The following is a 17,763-nucleotide window of genomic DNA, read 5'->3' as shown; positions in this document are numbered from 1 at the left end:
CAGGCTGCCTGCAGTGTGGCAGGCGGCCTGCGTCAGGACTGGTAGGCCCAGCTAACTTTCCAGGGCGCTGGGGTAGGCTTACATCTGCATGGCCAGCTCTCGCAGAGTCCAGCCCCATGCCTGACAGCTGTTCCCCCAAACAAGGGAGGGTCAATAAACACCCACTGTGACAGGCGCTGCCCCAGCTTCCACGGCCGGCCCAGGACAGCCTGAGTTACCGTTTATATAATCTTCCAGGGCTGGGGCTGATATAGCCAACATGAGGGCAAGGTTATGAAAAATGCAAGTTCAGAGCCTTTGCATCCACAAAAACCAAAACAAGACAAAACCAAACGCCACCCGTATTTTACATGACTGGGTTTTAAGACTTCTCACATATCCATTTTGTGAACTAACAGGACACAGTGACAACACTTACAGGCTTTGCCCCAGAGGCCCCAGGGCCCACCATCCCTCACCATAAACAGACCCCAGGTGAAAAGCCCCTCAGACATCCCCAACTGGGGCATCTACACTCTGCAAGACGCAGTAAGGTGCTCATTTAAGAGCAGCTGAGAGTCCCCCAAACCACCCTGTGACCACCTGGACACAGGGCCCTACAGCCCCCACACTGCTTCTGCACAGACACGGACGATCCAGACAGCCTGGGTCAGTACAGCCCAGAAGAAGGAGCGGCAGTGATCAGCACTGAAAGACACGCCCTCCAAGTGCCCAGTCTCCATCATGGGCCCACATCGTGCCACACTTAGACACCACACACTGTGAGGTCCGACCTCCATCACCCAACCGTCACCACACAGACCGCCAGCACAACCAACCACCCACCCAGAGGGTGACACACAGATGGCCGCTGCCAGGGGTGGCTAAGGCCAGGCATGGCCCGATGCCAGAACGCACTCGCCCACCACCCACCTACGGCCATCTCGCCCCTCACCTGCAGCTCGCACCAGGCTACCTCCACCCAGGTCTCCGTGTCCAGACCCTTGTAGACCGTCTTGAAGGAACCGCGGCCAAGCTCAATGTCGAACTTGAGGAAGCGGCCGTCCAGGGAGGTGGCCACAGCCTTGAGGTCGTCCTCGTCGTCGTCCTCCTCCTCGGGCTCCTCCCGGCGTGCGCGCCCGAACTCTGGCCTCGCCTCGAGAGCCCCCACGTCCTCCTTCCTCGCGGCCGCCGCCGCCTCCTCCTCGCGGGGGCCGCCCTCGGGGGCAGGCGCGGGCGAGGGCGCGGGGTCCGGGCCAGGCTCCTGAGCGCCCGCGGGCTCAAGACCGGGGTCGGCAAGGTCGCCCAGCGGCGCGGCAGGTGCGGCAGGCGCGGGGACGGCCGGGCGACCGCGGGCGCGCTCGGCGATGAGGCGGCGCGTCTTGCAGAGTAGCAGCACCCTTCGCTGCAGCGGCTGCGGAGGCTGCGCGCCCGGCGACTCGGCCCCCTCCAGGCCCGGCGGCTCCTCCTGGTCAGAATCCACCACGCTGCGTCGCAGGAAGCGCTGGGGCCCGGGCCGCGCCGCCCGCGCCCGCGGCACCGCCGCCGGCTCCGCCATGCCCGCGGGCCCCGCACCGCGCCCGGCCTCCATCAGTGCGCCGGGGGCGTCTCGGCGGCCGCCATCGTCGTCCATCTCTGCGAGCAAGGACACACAGGCCCGTGTGAGCGCGGGCCTCGCCGCACCTGCCCGGGACGTGGGATGAGACAGTGCCGCCCCAGGGCCCGCGGCCTGCCCGCCCCGGCCGCGGAGGGGCCTACTGGGCTGTGCCTGGGGCGGGGGGGGTGGGGGTGGGGGTGGGGGTGCGGGCGGGGGGGTGGGGGTGGGGGGTTCTGCAGACCGGATCAGGAGGCCGGGCTGGGTGGGAGGGAGCCGTTCCCTGCTCAGGCCTGGGCCAGAGAGGAGCCCTGCTGGGCTGTCCCGGGGGACACGAGGGAGGCTGCAGAGGGGGCCGGAAGGCCGGGGAGAGGGGCACCTGTGCCCTGCCCAGCCCCGGGGAAGGGGGCCTACTGGGATGCCCCTGGGAGGTGGGGGTGGTTAAGACGGGGCCGGGAGGCCCGGGCTGGGGAAGTGGGGATGCCGTGCCCTGGGCAGCGGAGGGGTGAAGGAGGTTGGGGAAGAAGGAGGTACTGGCCCGGCGGCGGCTCCACAAAGGACGCTGCCTGGGGCGCAGGAGGGGCGCGCGGGGAAGGGGATGCGGCGGCGCGGCGCGCACACAAAGGCGGCGGGTTCGGCACTCACAGGGCGAACGGGCGCCGTCCATGCCCGCGGCCCGGCGGCCCGGGCGGGCGAGGCCGCGCTCAGGGCCGGGATCTGCGCTCGGGGCTGGGGTCTGCGCTCGGTCCGGGGTCGCTCTCAGGGCCGGGGTCTGCGCTCCAGACCCGGGTCACCCTTGGCGCCGGGTCGCGGCGCTACTTCCTCCAGCCGGCCCGCGGCGGGGCAGCGCTCCCGAATGCTGCTTCAGCTCCGCGCGGCTGCGCTCCCGCACCGGCTCAGACCCTGCGCGCGAGGAGGGCGGGGCATTCGGCTGCCCGCCCCCGGCCGGCGCGGCGGGGCGGGGCCTGGCACGCCCACCTGTCCTCGGGCGCGCGCGAGGCCACCTGCGGGCCAGCCCCCGGGGCCGCGCAGGCCCACTGCGGCCCTCATGCTCCCCCTCCGGATGTTACTGCTGGCGCCTGAGGATCTTTGGAATGCCCCACGCGGCTGCTGGCCGTGGATGGTCTGTTATCCCCCCTGCAAACCTGGCTTGGCCATCCTAGTTTGTCCACCTGGAAAGGCTGCCAGTTCCAAGACTCGGTCAGTCCAGGAAGACACCCTGAGTTGCAAGCCTATCCGTTTCAAGCCTGTCCATGATGACGTGCCTAGGCCTATCAAAGGGAAAACTGAGAAGGGATGGAGCTAAGCATGTTCCAGACAGACGCATGCAAGCCAGTCTGGCTTCTTCCGTGCTCCCTGGGACATGCTGGTGACATGTGGGTATCATGCCTGCCTGGTAATGGAGATGTCTGGCAATTCACGTCATTGCCGGCAGACTGCTGCCCACCCACAGCTGGCAGATGTACATAATACGGCAGCAGTATCCCCACACATTGCAGCAGCAACCTAGGTGCTGGGGGACTGGAGAGGACCTGTACTTGACTCAGCGCTATGTGCTCTCTGAGCCCTTAGAGGTAGTTTTGGGCAGCCCTGTTTGCATACCTCTCATGACAGGGAGCTCACTCTCTATGCTGACCCATGACCCATGAGAACACAGCTAAGCAGTTAGGTCACAGTTTGCTCATCCATGAGATGGACATAATGGTCAGTGCACAGCTGGTGTTCAACAAATGCTTACAGAGGCAGGGAGGAAAGGAGACAGGGCCTACCCTCTGCCTCTGCTCCAGTCAGTCCCCAGCAAAGCCCACTGGTAGGAAGATCAGGGTCTGGCCTTGCCCCCAGGGAGCCCCAGTCAAGAGGTACTTTTGAGGATGGGTCTGCCTTTGAGTGGGCTCAGGGGTCAGTCTAGTGGTCAGACCCAATGCAGCCGGGCCACCTCCCTGAGTGCCCTCCACAGGCTACTACATGGGGAGGTGGCTCCTCACTTGACGACTATGTGGCCCACCCCAGGGCAGGTGAAACAGTGGAGAACCCAGGTCCCATAAGGGGACAGGGGCAAATGGGGGGACTGTGCCAGGAGAGCAGAGTTGGGGGCAACAGGGGTATCCGGGGGTGATGGGGGCAGCAGGAGTGTCCTGGGGTGATGGGGGCAGGGTAGGCTTCTCAGGGAACAGAAGGAAGGGTGCTGGGGCAGACAGATGGAGTGGGGGTATATGGACCTCGCAAGCTTGGGTTCCTAGGCCCTGGAAGCTCCTGCAACTGGCTGGGCAAATAATGGGGCCCCTGGGGCTCTGGCCCCTTGAGGAAGTCTCCCCATCCAGTGGGGGCCAAGAAGTTCTATAACACAGTTTTTTTCCTCTCTTATAATAAGATGATGTATAAAAAGATGATTTCTTTTACTCTGTTCTCTGTAAAAATTTGAAAACGTGTTGATTTTTTAAATAACAGCTTCATTGGGATATAATTTAGATACCATAAAATTCAGTCTTTCAGAGTGTACAATTCAGTGGTTTTTAGTATATTCACAGAGTTGTGTGACCAACACCACTGTCTAATTCCAGAACATTTTTATCACCCCCCAAAAAAACCCATGCCCATTATCAGTCACTCCACATTACCCCTCTCTCAGCCCCAGGCTAGCAGTAATCTACTTTCCAACTCTATAGATTTGCTTATTCCTAACATCACATATAAATGGAATCATACAACAGTCCTTTGTGACTGGCTTCTTTCATTCAGCATAATGTTTCACTTAGTCCACATTATAGCATATATCAGTACTTCACTTCTTTTTGTGGCCATATTGATTTTTTAGGAGCAAGTACTCATTAAAGAAATTTAAGATAGAAAAAGTAGAAATAAAAACTTTTTTAAGTTGTTACCCAAGTGTGATCCCATGGCACCTCCCGTGGCAGGCACATGTCTTTCCATGTGCAGCTGTCCACTCAGGAGAAGCTCAGCAGGCTTGCATCAAATAACCAAATAATGGGGACTTGCCTGGTGGCGCAGTGGTTAAGAATCCTCCTGCCAATGCAGGGGACATGGTTTCGAGCCCTGGTCCAGGAAGATCCCACATGCCGTGGAGTAACAAAGCCCATGCGCCACAACTACTGAGACTGCGCTCTAGAGCCCATGAGACACAACTACGGAGCCCATGTGACATAACTACTGAAGCCCACATGCCTAGAGCCCATGCTCTGCAACAAGAGAAGCCACCGCAATGAGAAGCCTGCGTACCGCAACGAAGAGTAGCCCCCACTCGCCGCAACTAGAGAAAGCCCGTGAGCAGCAACGAAGACACAACGCAGCCAAAAAATAAATTAATTAAATAAATAAATTTATAAAAAATAATAATAATACCAAATAATGATTCAAACCTTTTCTTTCCTATGCAACAAGTTACCTTTTAATTTTACACAGTTAGGCTCGCACCAGATGCTAGGTTCATATCCTAGCTGGTTCAGTCCAGAGAATGCAGCTTTAGCCCTCAGATGTCCTGGAATGTGCAGATGTTTGAAATCCTCTACCCATCACCCTGTTGAAGTGAGCCTGCTGCCAGGTGTGGGGGATGCTATCAACACTCAGGGTCCCCTCAGGGACCACTCCCAGACTGCACCACTCAGTTCCTGGCCCCAGGAATTTTGTTTTAATGGGCACAACTTTTAGAAACAACTTTTAAACTTTTCTGGTTGAAAGTCTGAAGAAGAACAGCTAAGACCACTCAGTGCTCATTCCTACCCATTCAGTGGCCTGAGCCATGGGGGTGCAGATCAGTCTCAGTGGGGAACTGCTAGGTGGGCACAGAGGGCACCTGCACACCTTCAGACCAGCCTTCGACCTCTGCAGGAGTTGTGGTAAATTCGGGAGCTGGAGCACTGCGTTCACCCTGACTGTCATCCTTGGTCACAGCCTGCCCTTCATTCTCAGCCTCTTCAGCACTCGGTAGAAGTAGACGGGGTGTGACTTCCTCTGGTTGCTCGCAAGAGATGATGCCAGTGTCCACCACCTGAGACCCACTGAGTGAGCCCTCTTTTAGTGTCTCAGAGCAGGATTGAAGTTGATCTGCAAAGAGAAGGGCCAAGTGGTCCTAGAGACCTGCATGGATCACGAAATATGGAGACAGGCAGAAGAAAACACAGGTCATTTTCCACGTTTTCGTCTCTCCTAAAGCCCCAGGAATTTGACCCAGGGATCTTGAGTAACTGATAGCCATCCAAAATGGGGGTGGGTCGCTGAGCCCAGTGGGTGGTGGGGCCTCAAGTAAGTCATGCTGCTGACATAATGATAATGATGATGATCCCCAGTGCTGAGCTGAGTCTTTGCAGGAATTCTCTTGTCTTGCCCCACACTGTCCTCGAGGGCCCTGTTATCAGATGGGAAGCAGCAGAGAGGCAAAGAGACTTGCCTGAGTTAGTCGACTGCAGGCAGTAGGCCCAGAGGTGAACCAGGCCAACTTACCCACACCCCACAGGGAGCTGCCTCTCAGCCTGCAACTGCTGCCATCCAGCCTTTTCAGGACTTTGTGGCCAGTCCTTGCCCATCGACTTTCGCTAGCTACAGGGGCCGGTCTTCGGCAAGCTGGCACATTCTCCATCGTGCCAGCTCTCTCTCATCCTCTCTTAGCACCTCTGTGCACATGGCCCCTGGAGCTCTAGCTCTGCTGGCTCTGCTGTCACATGCCCGTGACCCAGCCCACCTCCAGCTCCACCCCATATAGCACTGGGGATGGGGATCTGTGCTCCACCTCTCCCAGCCCCCAGCAGCTTCAGGGAAGCATTGCCAGAGGAGGTGCTGGTGGCAGCAGATTGGAAGGGGCTCCCATCCACATCCACTGGGCAGGGGGTAGAAAGAGCTCTCCATCAGGTTTCTTTTGGTCCCCAGAGCCAGTCACACAGCTCTGCTCCCCTTCGAGGAAGTAGCCAGAGCACAGCAGCTTCCTCCTCTACGCTCCCAATCCCCGGGGCTGAGCATCCCCTGGGGTGGCTGCCCCTCCAAGCTCCACAGCTTCCTTCTGTCCATACCCAGAGTGTGCGCTGCAGTCTGGGTTTCAATGGGAGCAGAGCCCCCATTGTGCTCACTCAGCCCTGCCAGCACCTGGCATCGAACCCCTGGTATTGAATGGATGTTCCACCCAGTCCCAGCCTCAGCTCTCTCCTCAACTCTAAACTCCTTCCTCTTAGGGGGTCCGTCTTAATGGGCAGGCCGAGGAGTCAGGACACTCCCCCAATTCTAGCTTGACCTCAGGCCCAACCACATCTATCCACTGCCCTCCAGAGCAGCCACATACCAGTGAGGCCCCAAATTCTGGGCCATGTTCTCCTCTTGGTCCTGATGGCACACGCCAGCCCTTGCTCACCGCGGATCCACTGCCTCTGTCTCATCCTGCTGCCCAAGTGGAATCACTGAGCAGATTGGCACAGGCTTCCTGGAAAGCAGTTCGCAGTTGGAGCAAGAACCTAAAAAATGTTTATACCCTTTAAGTCAGTAATTCCCTTTTGGGGAATTTATACAAGTGAAGTGACCAGCTATGCAGATAGTGGTGCATAAAGATGTTCACTGAAGGGTTGTTTATAATAAGCATTAGGAATAACGTAAATTTTCAGCAATTGGAATATGGCTCAGTAAACTGTGTTATTCCTACGTAGTCAAATATGATGAAACCATTTAAATGCTCTTCGTGTAGTTTTATAATGAGGCAGGAGACAATCTGAAGTGACAGTGCACAGGAGAAAAACTGGAAGGGAACACACCAAAATGTTAACAGTGGATGCTTCTGCTTTTGTGCATTTTTCTGCACTTTGGACAAGAGGCAACTCCACCTAATGTCTGGCCCGTGTCTTTGGGAAAGAGGGGCACACTGATCCAGCAAGGGTCTAGAGGCATGGATCCGATTCAAATCCTGGCACCACCCGTTGGCCATGACCTTCAACTCATTAATTAAGTTCTCTGAACTCCAGTTTCCTCAGTCACCAGGTGGTGGTGGCACCCAGTTCCCGGGGTTGTGAAAGAATCGCTAAAGGAATCCCCAGGCGTCCAGCAGCCCAGTAGGACTGAAACATGATAGCCATCCTGGACTCTGGCCACCTCCTGCCTTGCCACCTGTCTCCTTGCTGGTGGGACCTGTCATGGAGAGAGGAATGGCCCTGATTCAAGAGAGCCATTCAATCCCCATTTCCACAGGGGGACATGGAGGTTTGAGGTCTTAGTGATTTGCTCAGGACCACAGAGCTAGCCAGTGGAGGGGCAGACATGTGGGCTCGTGCGGACAGAGCAGAGAGAAGGAGCATGGAGAGCCAGGTGCCACAGTAGCTTGGCAGGGGTCCTCAGACCAGAGCCATGCCACTGTCCAGGGCAGCTTCTGACCAGTGGCCGAGTCAGGTTGTCCTGCCAGCTGGGGTAGCTGACTACCCCAGGGGTTCCCAGGGGTCTCTCCCACCCAGAGTTTCCACTTTCTGCTCAGTGGGCCTCGTCAGCCCCCATCAGCTCCCAGGGGAGCCACACAGTTTTCCATGTGATGCAGAAGAGGCACTTTCCTCTGGCTGGAGACTCAGCCTGCTTGACTTGGGGTTTTCCAGCAGACCCAGCTCGAATTGCAATGCCTGCCCCTGGGAATGCCTGTTCATTCAGAATGAAGAGGTGCTCAGGTGACATAATATATCATCAAACACCTGTCGAGCCTACTGGGGGCCAGGCCCAGTGCACACAGCGGAAAATGGCCACATTGCGTGAGGAGGCACTGCCTGTCTTTCAGCTATGCTTCCTTCTGCGGTGGATTCATGCACAGTCTGACCCTTCCTGGAGGAGGCTCGCATGTCCACCAGCAGCGCCACGTCGAAATTCCCAGCTTTTCCCTCCATGGCCCTAGGGAAAGCCCAGGAACGGAATGTCTTTAGCTGACAGGTCACGTGTTCATCCCTGAACCACCCCTGTAGACAGGGCTGGGATGTTCTGATGTGCCAGACTGGGCACTTGTCTCCCATGGGTCCAAGGACTGCATGTGGGAGGAGGGCTTGTTCCAAAATAAGGGGAAGCATCCCACCTACACCCTGACCTTGACCTTGGGGAAGCAGGCTTGGTTCCCCTTTGAAGACCTGCACCAACCCCCAGGGAGCCCCACGCACACTTCCTACCCTCGTGGCCTCAGTTTTCTCATCTGCTAAATGGCTCACCTCATCAGGCCACGCAAGGGAGAATGCAAAGGTCCAAGACAACCTGGCACACAGTAGGTGCTCATTAAACACTAATGCTGCCCTCCTGGGCTCAGCGCTCCGCACACACCTGCTAAAGGAGCAGGTCACAGCCGCTGGGACCATCAGGCTGCAACGTGTTTTTCTAGAAGGTTTTATGCGAACTACACATCCAGGAATGAAGTCACTGATCAATAAACCATAGCAGTGACCCCTCAATTAACAAATACTTATCTGTCTTAGAGACAGAATTGCCATTTTGCAAGATAATTGAGCACCAATGACCAGAAGCATACTCTGCTTTGAATAAGGACCTGAAACATGACTGGCATCCGCAGGGCCTCAGCGGGGTACTACAGGCAGCCTCGGTGCCTGGGGTGATTTCTGCATCATTATCACAGGGACAGCCAGGCAGGAGCTGAGCCCTAGAATCCACGGGATAAGGATGTGGGGCATCGTGTGCTGTGTGGGGCTTGACATGTTTCTGGTCTGTGTCTCTGAGGATGTGAGTGGTGGTGGGGGGCAGGGTGCCTTGCTTCTGAAGCTGAGGGGCGGAGGCCAGCGCAGACACCAGCAGGAGCAAAGTAGGTCTTTTAACAGGAGGAGAAACCGAGGTTCAGAGATGAAAAGGGCAAGAGCATACAGTGAGCAGGCTACAGAACCAGGGCTCCAGGTTCAAAAGAGGCTTTGTCTCAGCCAGAGGGAGGTTTCCATGAACATTCATCAGATGTGTGTGTGTGTTGGGGGGAACTTCCAGACACAAGAGCAACAGGGGACTGGGCAGGGAAGAGAGAGGGGAGATTTAAAAAGGAAAGGTAGGGGATTTCCCTGGTGGCACAGTGGTTAAGACTCTGTGCTCCCAATGCAGGGGGCCTGGGTTTGATCCCTGGTCAGGGAACTAGATCCCACATGCATGCTGCAGCTAAGAGTTCGCATGCCACAACTAAGGAGGCCACGTGCAGCAACTAAGGAACCCATGAGCCACAACTAAGGAGCCCACCTGCCGCAACTAAGACCTGGCATTACCAAATAAATAAATAAATAATTTTTTTTTTTTAAAAAGGGAAAGGTAAAACTGACCCAATTTTAAAATATTAAGAAACAAGATCAAAAGGCAGGCATTTCCTTGAGGAAAAAGATTCACAGCAGATACAAAAGGTAAGGGGAGTTATCATTAATATGCAAAAACTCATATGAGTCAATATGGGTTCAGTATGAGTGGAAAAGTCCAAATTCCCAAAAGAAAAGAGAGTGAAAGTCATGCTCAGACAAGCACAGAAAGTCACGGAATGTGTAGAACCACAGTTCCGTCTCACCAGGACCTGTCATAAGGCAAGTAAGACTAACAGGCATCTTCACATGGAGATTAGCAGTCCTGGTTTAATAATAAGGCCCGGTGCAGACAGGCAAGCTGTGAGCAAGTCGGTTGGTCCAGCCTTTCAGGAAAGCAGCTTGGAAAAGCCTCACACTTATTCTTACTCTGATTCACTTTTGGGATCTACCCTGAGGAAAGCAAAGATTTAGACCTAGAGTGGTTTACCTTAGACTTACTATAAGTGCCAAACGATTGGAAATGACAAAGTTCCAGGGGAAGGCCTGGGTAACCCTTCATTATCCTAGGCCAAGGGGTTTATGATCACTTGTTACTGCAGCAAATGTGGACTGATACACTCCACACTGGATTCCTGGCTCAAGAAAGCTTGGTGTATCCTGGAAGGTCAAGGAACAATTGTTAAAAGAGCAAATAAAGGAATGATCTCAAAGAAAATACACCAGATATCAGCAGTGGTTATTTCTATTTGGGTGAATTCCATTTTTTGTTTTTGTGCCTTTCTGGCAGCCACAGCTGTCCCACAGCTGTACCATGCACTCACCTGCTTGGCCAACCCTGAACCAGCTGCTGAGTCAGAAGTTTATGCATTTGTATTTGTGTCAGATTTTGTCAAATCGCTCTCAGGAGAGGTTGTACCAATTTACACTCCCACCAGTGATGCAGACTTGCCCACAGAGCACGTTAATTGACTTTTGCATTAGAAGAAACGCCATATCCCAGCAAGGCTTTAATTTCCATGTCTCCCATCATGCGTGAGCTCAGCCTCTGCCCATGGGTCCAGACCAGTTTTCTTTTCTTTGAGCTGTCCTCATAGGGGCTGACGTCTCCCTGCCCTGCCGACCCCCAGAACACCTTCGCTCAGCTTCTGAGTGGCTGGCTCTGTCTCCTCCGTCAGCCCTAGGGTCAGAAGTCACCTCCGCAGAGAGGTGAGGTCCCTGAGGGACCCACAGCCCTGCCTGAACTCATCCTCATCGAAGCATCTGCTTCTCTGCAACAGACACTCAGGTCCCAGCCCAGGGACCCTGCCCCTCTGGTGCTGGTACCTCCATCTTCCCAGCAGGCCCTGAGCCAGTTGGAGATGAATCTGTGCTAACTGACCCATCTCACTCTTCTGAGCTCCCCACTGAGCAAGGCCTTTAGCCTCAAGATGAAGGCCTGTATGTGGCCATCAGGAGTGTGGCCTGGACTCAAGTCCAGCCCCTGGGCCACTGTAGGCCACACCACCCCGAGGGAGAGATGCCTAGGCTGGGTGCCCTGCAATAAGTTCACCTCTTGGGCCTCAGTTTCCTATCTGCCAACCCCCAATGTCACCATAAATGTGACAGAGCAGACATCTGCAGTGCTTCCAGTAGGCAGCCTAGGCCAGAACATAGGAGGATTGGTCACTGCAGCTCTAGGCAGCTAAGGACCATGCCCCTGAGCGCTCCATCCTCCCCAGATTATGCTAGGGCTGGGTCAGCATCTCCCCTCCCAGGGCCCACTGTCAGCCTGTGCCATGGTTGGGGTGAGGGCTGCTGGATTGATCAGTTAGTCCATGCCTGGTCCTTGCTAGCCAGACCCCCCCACCCCGTGGTCCCCATGGCTGACTGCAGCCCATGCCCGGCTCCAGTGGTAGAGGCCAGCGTTCCCCACACCACATGGACCGATGACTGTGGGTAGTGCTGACTGGAGTCCAGGGTGTTCTCAGGGTGGCACCTGGGGAGGGGCCAGCATGGCCCAGGGGTGAACAGGGACCGGCCATTCACAAAGCACCAGCACCAGCATTCACTCACGGGGTCCCAAGGTAGCCTGGCCCGTTATCACACCCCCAAAGGAGGTGATCTCCGCAAGGGCAGGGACATCCATCAGGTCACCTCAGCTGGGTCTCCATGAGGCTGCATCCTGCTCTCTTCAGAGTGACCCACCCCCCCTCAGTCCCTCCCTCCCTGCGGCCCAGGCAAGCCAGGGCCTGAACACCTGCTTTGAGAGCAACAGCTTGGGACTCCATTCACAGCAGCATTTTAATCCCACCTTTTCCAACAAGAATACAGCGTAGGACTCAGCATTCCGGGAGCCCAGCAGGTCTCTCACACTCCACCCCCTGCCTGTTTCCCTCCACATGGGCCACAGGAGGTGCCGGCTTCTGTGTCCTCAGAGGCATTTTCTACACATGGACCCTTTCCCTCCTGGGTTTGCCCACGTGGGGGTAGGCCAGGCACACTGCCGCCTCACTTTCCTCAAAATTCCGGTCATTGGTTTGTCTATTTATATTGTAAACACTTTCTACTGCAAAATGCAAAACAAACCCAGAAACATGTGTTAAACAACCTAAAGAATCACTACAAAGTACACACTCACGTGACACCTGCAGTGATGCCAGAACTCTGTCCTCCTGGGTCCTGACACCCCAGAGGTGGCCCCAACCCTGCTTTCACAGTAATCACAGCCTGGTTGCTGTTTTGTTGTCTGTCATTTTGCTACCAAACGAACATTTGCAAACCTTGCAGATGACTTTGCCAGGGCAAGGGCAGGGCAGGAGAGGCACCGGGTGAGCCTTTCCAACCTCAAAACCACAAGGGCCCAGGGAACCTAGCTCGAGTCTGAGCGCCCTGTCTGCAATGTCATGGAGCAGGGCCTCATGCCTGGAAGTCCTGCTGCTGCTTCCACTGAGAGCGTCCACGAGGCCTGTGGTCAGTGTGTAGGTGCCGGCAGCACGGAGGACCATGACCCTATACTCCGTCACTAAGGTGACACTGATGGGCTTTTTGGGGAAGGTTGCTCAGAACATCCTGGTGAGGGTTCCCACACTTCCCTTGGGCTTGTGCCAGCAGGGGAGCTGCTCTCATGGTGGGCAGTCCAGGGGTGCTGTCCCACTCCCCCCCGCCCTCCCCGGGGAACCTAGCCCAGCCAATGGGCGAGTGGACCTTGCTGTATTCATGCTCACTGAAGACCATCACTTCCAGTTCACCTTCCTCTGTTGATGGCCACGTGGCGTTTTGTTGCACCATGTGCCATGTTTATCTTCCCAAGCCCTGTTGTGGGCATTTTGGTGACTCCACCTTTTTGCTTCTACAAAAACAGAATAACCTGTGGAAATGCAGCTCATGGGGTAAATGCCTAGATGTGGAGCCAGCTAGCCCCAGCACCCCTATCCACACCAAGGTCCCATCCAGTTCCCCAAACTCAGCTGAAACTAACAAAGCCTGTCGGCCTTGACTTTCACCAGCCCGCCCTGCTGAAAGGCGAGGCCACACCTCAACTCTTCAGGGTCTTCACATGGTCCTCCCACTGGCAGTGTGGAGGCCAGAGCCAGCCCTGTGAACTCTCTCACAGATGGGGTCTCTCTCCCTCACTCCCACCTCGGGAATCACCTCGCACCCACCTTTTCTAGTATTTAAGGCATTTTCTTTGAGATAAGTGCTTTCATCCCCATAAACATCTGCTACTTTTTCTCTTATGTCTTGACTGAAGCAGTGTGCTATCAGAGAAAGTTCTGAGAAGGGGACTTCACCTATAACCCCAACACCCAACCTGACAGCCACCATGCTGCACTGTGTCCCCTCTAGACTAATCATGGGCACACGTGTTTCAAAGTGTGTTCATTCATTCCTTCAGCAAACACTCACTAGGTCTTTCCTAGTGGGTCCAGGACCCAGCCCAGAACAGTCTAGTCACTGATGAGGTGCAAAGACCAGTTCCCACCTGATCCAAGCAGTGTCCATGCTCATCGCCAACTCTGCAGGTTCCCTGTGGAGGGGGGCTGGGAGGTGAATGGTTTCCCTGGGAGGACCGAGCCTGCAGCCTTGCACCCTCATCTTCTTCCACAAGAATTTAACACAAATGGCGCGAGTTGAAGGGTTAGCTGCATGTACATAGTGGAAAAGTTGGAAAAAGTACTTGTGTTTATTATTTTTGGTGTAGGGTCATGTGTTTTGCCTATTTTTGAAATGTAGAGGGATCATTTGTATATTTAGGGCATGCTGTATTATGTGCGTTTCTTTTGGTGGTTTTCAGGAATTGTGTGTTTTGGGGTGTGTGAGGGCAGGTGTATGACTATTTTATGGGACTGGTGGTATAATGTATATGTGCATATGAATGTGTTGTGTGGTGTGGGGTTTATATGAATCTGTATTCTGGAAGCAGGTGGTGTTATTTCAGTGTGAGTATTTGGGAGTGTGGGATTATGTATATGCAGATAGTGTGAAGCCTTATGTTTATTTTTGGTTATAGGTTGGTATATTTCCATATGTGTAGTATGCTGAGTAATTGGGGGTATATTTGGGGCTTGTGGTGAGAAACATGTATGTTGAGTTTGTGTGTGTATTCAAGGAGCGTAGCAGATTAGATGAATATTTTCTAGAGTATGTGTTTACATTTTTCATTGGGGGTTATTTGTATCTGGAAGTGAGTATTTTTGTGTTGATATAGTAATGGAGTTATGTGTATACAGGAGAATGGGAGAATTTATTTGTACTGTAAGTATACGATATGGTTCTAAGTAAGTATTTAGGGGTATGGAGGTTTAAGGTGTGTAATTTGGGACTTGGAAGGGGTTTTATGTGTATTTATATATGATATGCTGGAGATGTGTCCATGTGTCTTAGGAGTGTGTACTGGTTTGTGTGTATATCCATCAGGGCATGGGTGAATTCATAGGGTTTGAGGTTGTCAGAAATGGTCACAGTGGTTTCCCGGAATGCTGGGATTTTTGTGTTTGGAAATGTTTGGGGATTGTGGTGGTAATGTTGGATTCTGGAAATGTAAGGATGATGTATAGTGTTTGGGGGGATATATATATTTAGAGATTGGGAATATTTGCTGGTGTGTGTGTCCATGAGTGTGTGGGGGTCATGAGTGTATAGTAGCTACAGTTGAGGGATTGTTGGTGTTTTTGTGTCTTGTATGTATCTGAGCATGAGGGGTGTATGTTCATGGTTAGTTTATGAGAGTGTGCATAAGGGCTTTGTGTGTGTATTAAAGTATTCAGGGATCCTCTTTGTGTCACTTCTGGAATGTACTGGTTGAAGAACTTGGTGGAGTTGCTTATATGTGTATTTTCAATGTTCGTGGGATGGTCCTGTATATATTTGGTAAGTTTGGTTGTTTTGTGCCTGTGTGTGTGTCTTTAGGTTCATGGGGCTTACGGGGTGTGTATTCTGAGATATGGGAGAGCTTCAGTGTATGTATTTGGAAACAGAGAGGCTGTATAGGTTGTGTGTTCAGGAATTGTGGAGTATATGTATTTTGGGACTGTGGGATTGTGTGTGGGTATTTTTTTGGTGGTTCATGAAACAACTGTATACTTGGTGTTTTTTGAGAGCCTATGTGTCTACAGGTTATTTGTTGTGAATATACAGGTAGTGTGTTGGTTGCATATGTTGGTATTTGAGCACATTCAAGGTGAGTGGTTTTGTGTAAAAATCAGGTAGTGAGAGGTGTTTTGTATGTACATTCAGGTTTCAGGTAGCAGTTGTATGGGTGTGTTTAGTGTATATGAAAGATTGTATGTTCTGAGATATGTTCTGGAGATATGTAGTGTGGTTTTGTTTGTATATTTGGGGTGAGAGTTCAGGGTGTTACTCAGGGTGCAGTCAGACTGTGTGCACATATTCACATGAAAGGGGATGGGGTGCGCTGGAACTGACTCGTACTAGCTTGGTATAGTCAATGGTGCATATCTCTTCCCAGCTCTGTGACGTCAGGTTGAAATTAGTCATGCTGAGAATAGTTACACCAGGTAAGTTGTGAAGCTCCGTAAATCAAAGCTTTCCTACCTGCCCTTGGAAAGCATTTTATTAAGCATTCATCAGCATTTATCACTGGTGTGTGTGTGTGTGTGTGTGTGTGTGTGTGTGTGAAGTAAGAATATTCAGGCATCAGTGCGTACGTGTATGGGAGACTCTATGAGAATTTTGAATGGGGCATTCAGGGGCTGTGGGCCTTGGTATGTGTGCCTTGACCCTGGTCGATCAAGTTGGTGCATTCTTTTTTTTTTTTCCTTGCCCATGTACTTTTAATGTTACAAGTACATTTTGTTTCAATTCTGACATATTATTTTATGCTATAATTGATATGTTTTATTTACAATAAATATAACAAAATTTTCTTTTATTATTTTATTGGGTTTTTAGATTCTGTTTTGTTCTAAGTACTCTTTATATGTATACCTGTTACAGTGCCCTTAATTTTCTTTTTTCTTAAAAAATCTTTTGCTATCTAGTCTGTCAGTTTTAAATGGTACTCACTGACACTCATATATACAACAGTCAGTTACCTTTTTCAAATTTCACTCTTCTCCCTCTCTTCTCCTCCCATTTTTAATGGAATTCTTTCCACGTAGTCGAAACATGTAACAATTGAACCCTATTCTCTCACCTATTACCCTACTCTTGTGTTAGTATTTGATTTACAATTAAATATGTTAAATAATCACCAGCAATCATTTACCAAGGTTTCCTCAGTGTGTGCTGTTGACATGAGCTCATCCTATTGTAGATTCCTCATGAATGACTCACCTGCACAATAGTCCCTGGGTTCTTGCACAGTCGAAACTGTTTACTTATAGACTTGATACGTTAAAGGCAGCTTGGCTGAATATAAAAACCTTGGGTAACTTTTGTTCTATGGAATATTTTGAAAATGCTGTTCCACTGTTGCTTTGCATTGTATGCTGCTCTTGAGAGGCTGGTGCTAGACTAATATTCTTCTCATTATAGGTAATTTGATTATTTTGTTTAGAGGACCTGATGATTTTTTTCCTTAGAGTCATTTTACTAACATGTTTCTCAAAGTGATTTGTTTTTGAATCATTTTCCCGGGTACAAGGTAGGCCCTCTCAACATGTCAATTTAAGTTATCTTTTATTTCCAGGTAGTTTTCTTGCCTTACAGATTTAAATATCAATATTTATTTCTGTTGTGTTTCTTTTTCATTTCTAGTAACTCTAATTATATAAAGATCAGATTTGTTTTTCTTGCCTGCCTGGCATTTCATCCACTTTCTCCTTAAACATTTTTACTCTTTTAAAAAAATCTCAGATGTACTCTCTTGGTTGTCTTCCTGCCTTTCCTCAAAGTCCCTTATTAAAATTTTATTCCAATCTGTACTCTCTTGGGCACCCTCTAATTTGTTCTTCCTTCCCTGGTGGACTTTGTCTTCTTCATTTCCTTTTCTGAACTTGATTGACTTTCATTGAATTTTTTGTGTGTTTTGTCCTGTTTTGTCATTAGTTTTTAAAATTGCTGATTCAATGCATGCATTTAATGTTAAAAAACTTATTGTTTTAAAACTAATTGCTTGTTTATGAATATTTAATTCAATTTAGAAGTTTGTTACAGTATTCTTCTGCTCCCTTACTAATTTTTGGAAAGAATATCTGTCACAGGAAATATTTTAATTTGAATTTTCTATTTACTTTTTGTAGTACTTTATGTTGAATTGAGTTAATTTTTTTTCAATCCTAGGCCTTTTGTTGATAATTTTCCTGGTGTAAGAGTGCCCTCCTTTACCAGTATTTTAAAATGCATTTAAAATTTTTGATTATGTTGGTAATGGTTGGGATGGTGGCAGAAAGAGAGGAGAGGTGGTGTGACATGTTTGTCTTTGGTTTCTGTAGGATCCTTAACTTTTACTTCTTCCTTTTTCTTCCTTCTTTCTTTTTGCTGCCACCATTTCTCCATTTGGCAGATTCT

At 51.6% G+C, this 17,763-nt stretch overlaps 2 protein-coding genes across 10 annotated transcripts in view; both read right to left on the bottom strand.

Annotated features, from left to right (window-relative positions):
• The window catches only part of WNK2 (WNK lysine deficient protein kinase 2), a 148,265-nt gene extending 145,794 nt beyond the window's left edge, over positions 1–2,471 (bottom strand). For 8 of the 9 annotated variants that reach the window (XM_059927054.1, XM_059927057.1, XM_059927058.1 and 5 more), the window contains exons 1-2: positions 2,219–2,471; positions 935–1,614 (exon numbers count right to left, since the gene is read on the bottom strand). In XM_059927054.1, coding sequence (XP_059783037.1) covers positions 935–1,612 — 678 coding nt within the window. In that variant the 5' untranslated portion in view covers positions 1,613–1,614; positions 2,219–2,471. Of the gene's footprint in view, positions 1–934; positions 1,640–2,218 lie in introns of those variants that run through there. The other variant, XM_059927055.1, reaches the window with a different exon arrangement.
• The window catches only part of LOC132367733 (NUT family member 2G-like), a 44,376-nt gene continuing 28,976 nt past the window's right edge, over positions 2,364–17,763 (bottom strand). The window contains exons 8-9 of the mRNA XM_059926318.1: positions 5,393–5,635; positions 2,364–2,476 (exon numbers count right to left, since the gene is read on the bottom strand). Coding sequence (XP_059782301.1) covers positions 2,364–2,476; positions 5,393–5,635 — 356 coding nt within the window. The remainder of the gene's footprint in view (positions 2,477–5,392; positions 5,636–17,763) is intronic.

Source organism: Balaenoptera ricei, chromosome 6 (assembly GCF_028023285.1).
Source record: "Balaenoptera ricei isolate mBalRic1 chromosome 6, mBalRic1.hap2, whole genome shotgun sequence".
NCBI classification, from domain to species: domain Eukaryota; kingdom Metazoa; phylum Chordata; class Mammalia; order Artiodactyla; family Balaenopteridae; genus Balaenoptera; species Balaenoptera ricei.
The sequence above is the reverse complement of the archived record's forward strand: the minus strand, read 5'-3'. Positions and strand labels throughout refer to the sequence as shown.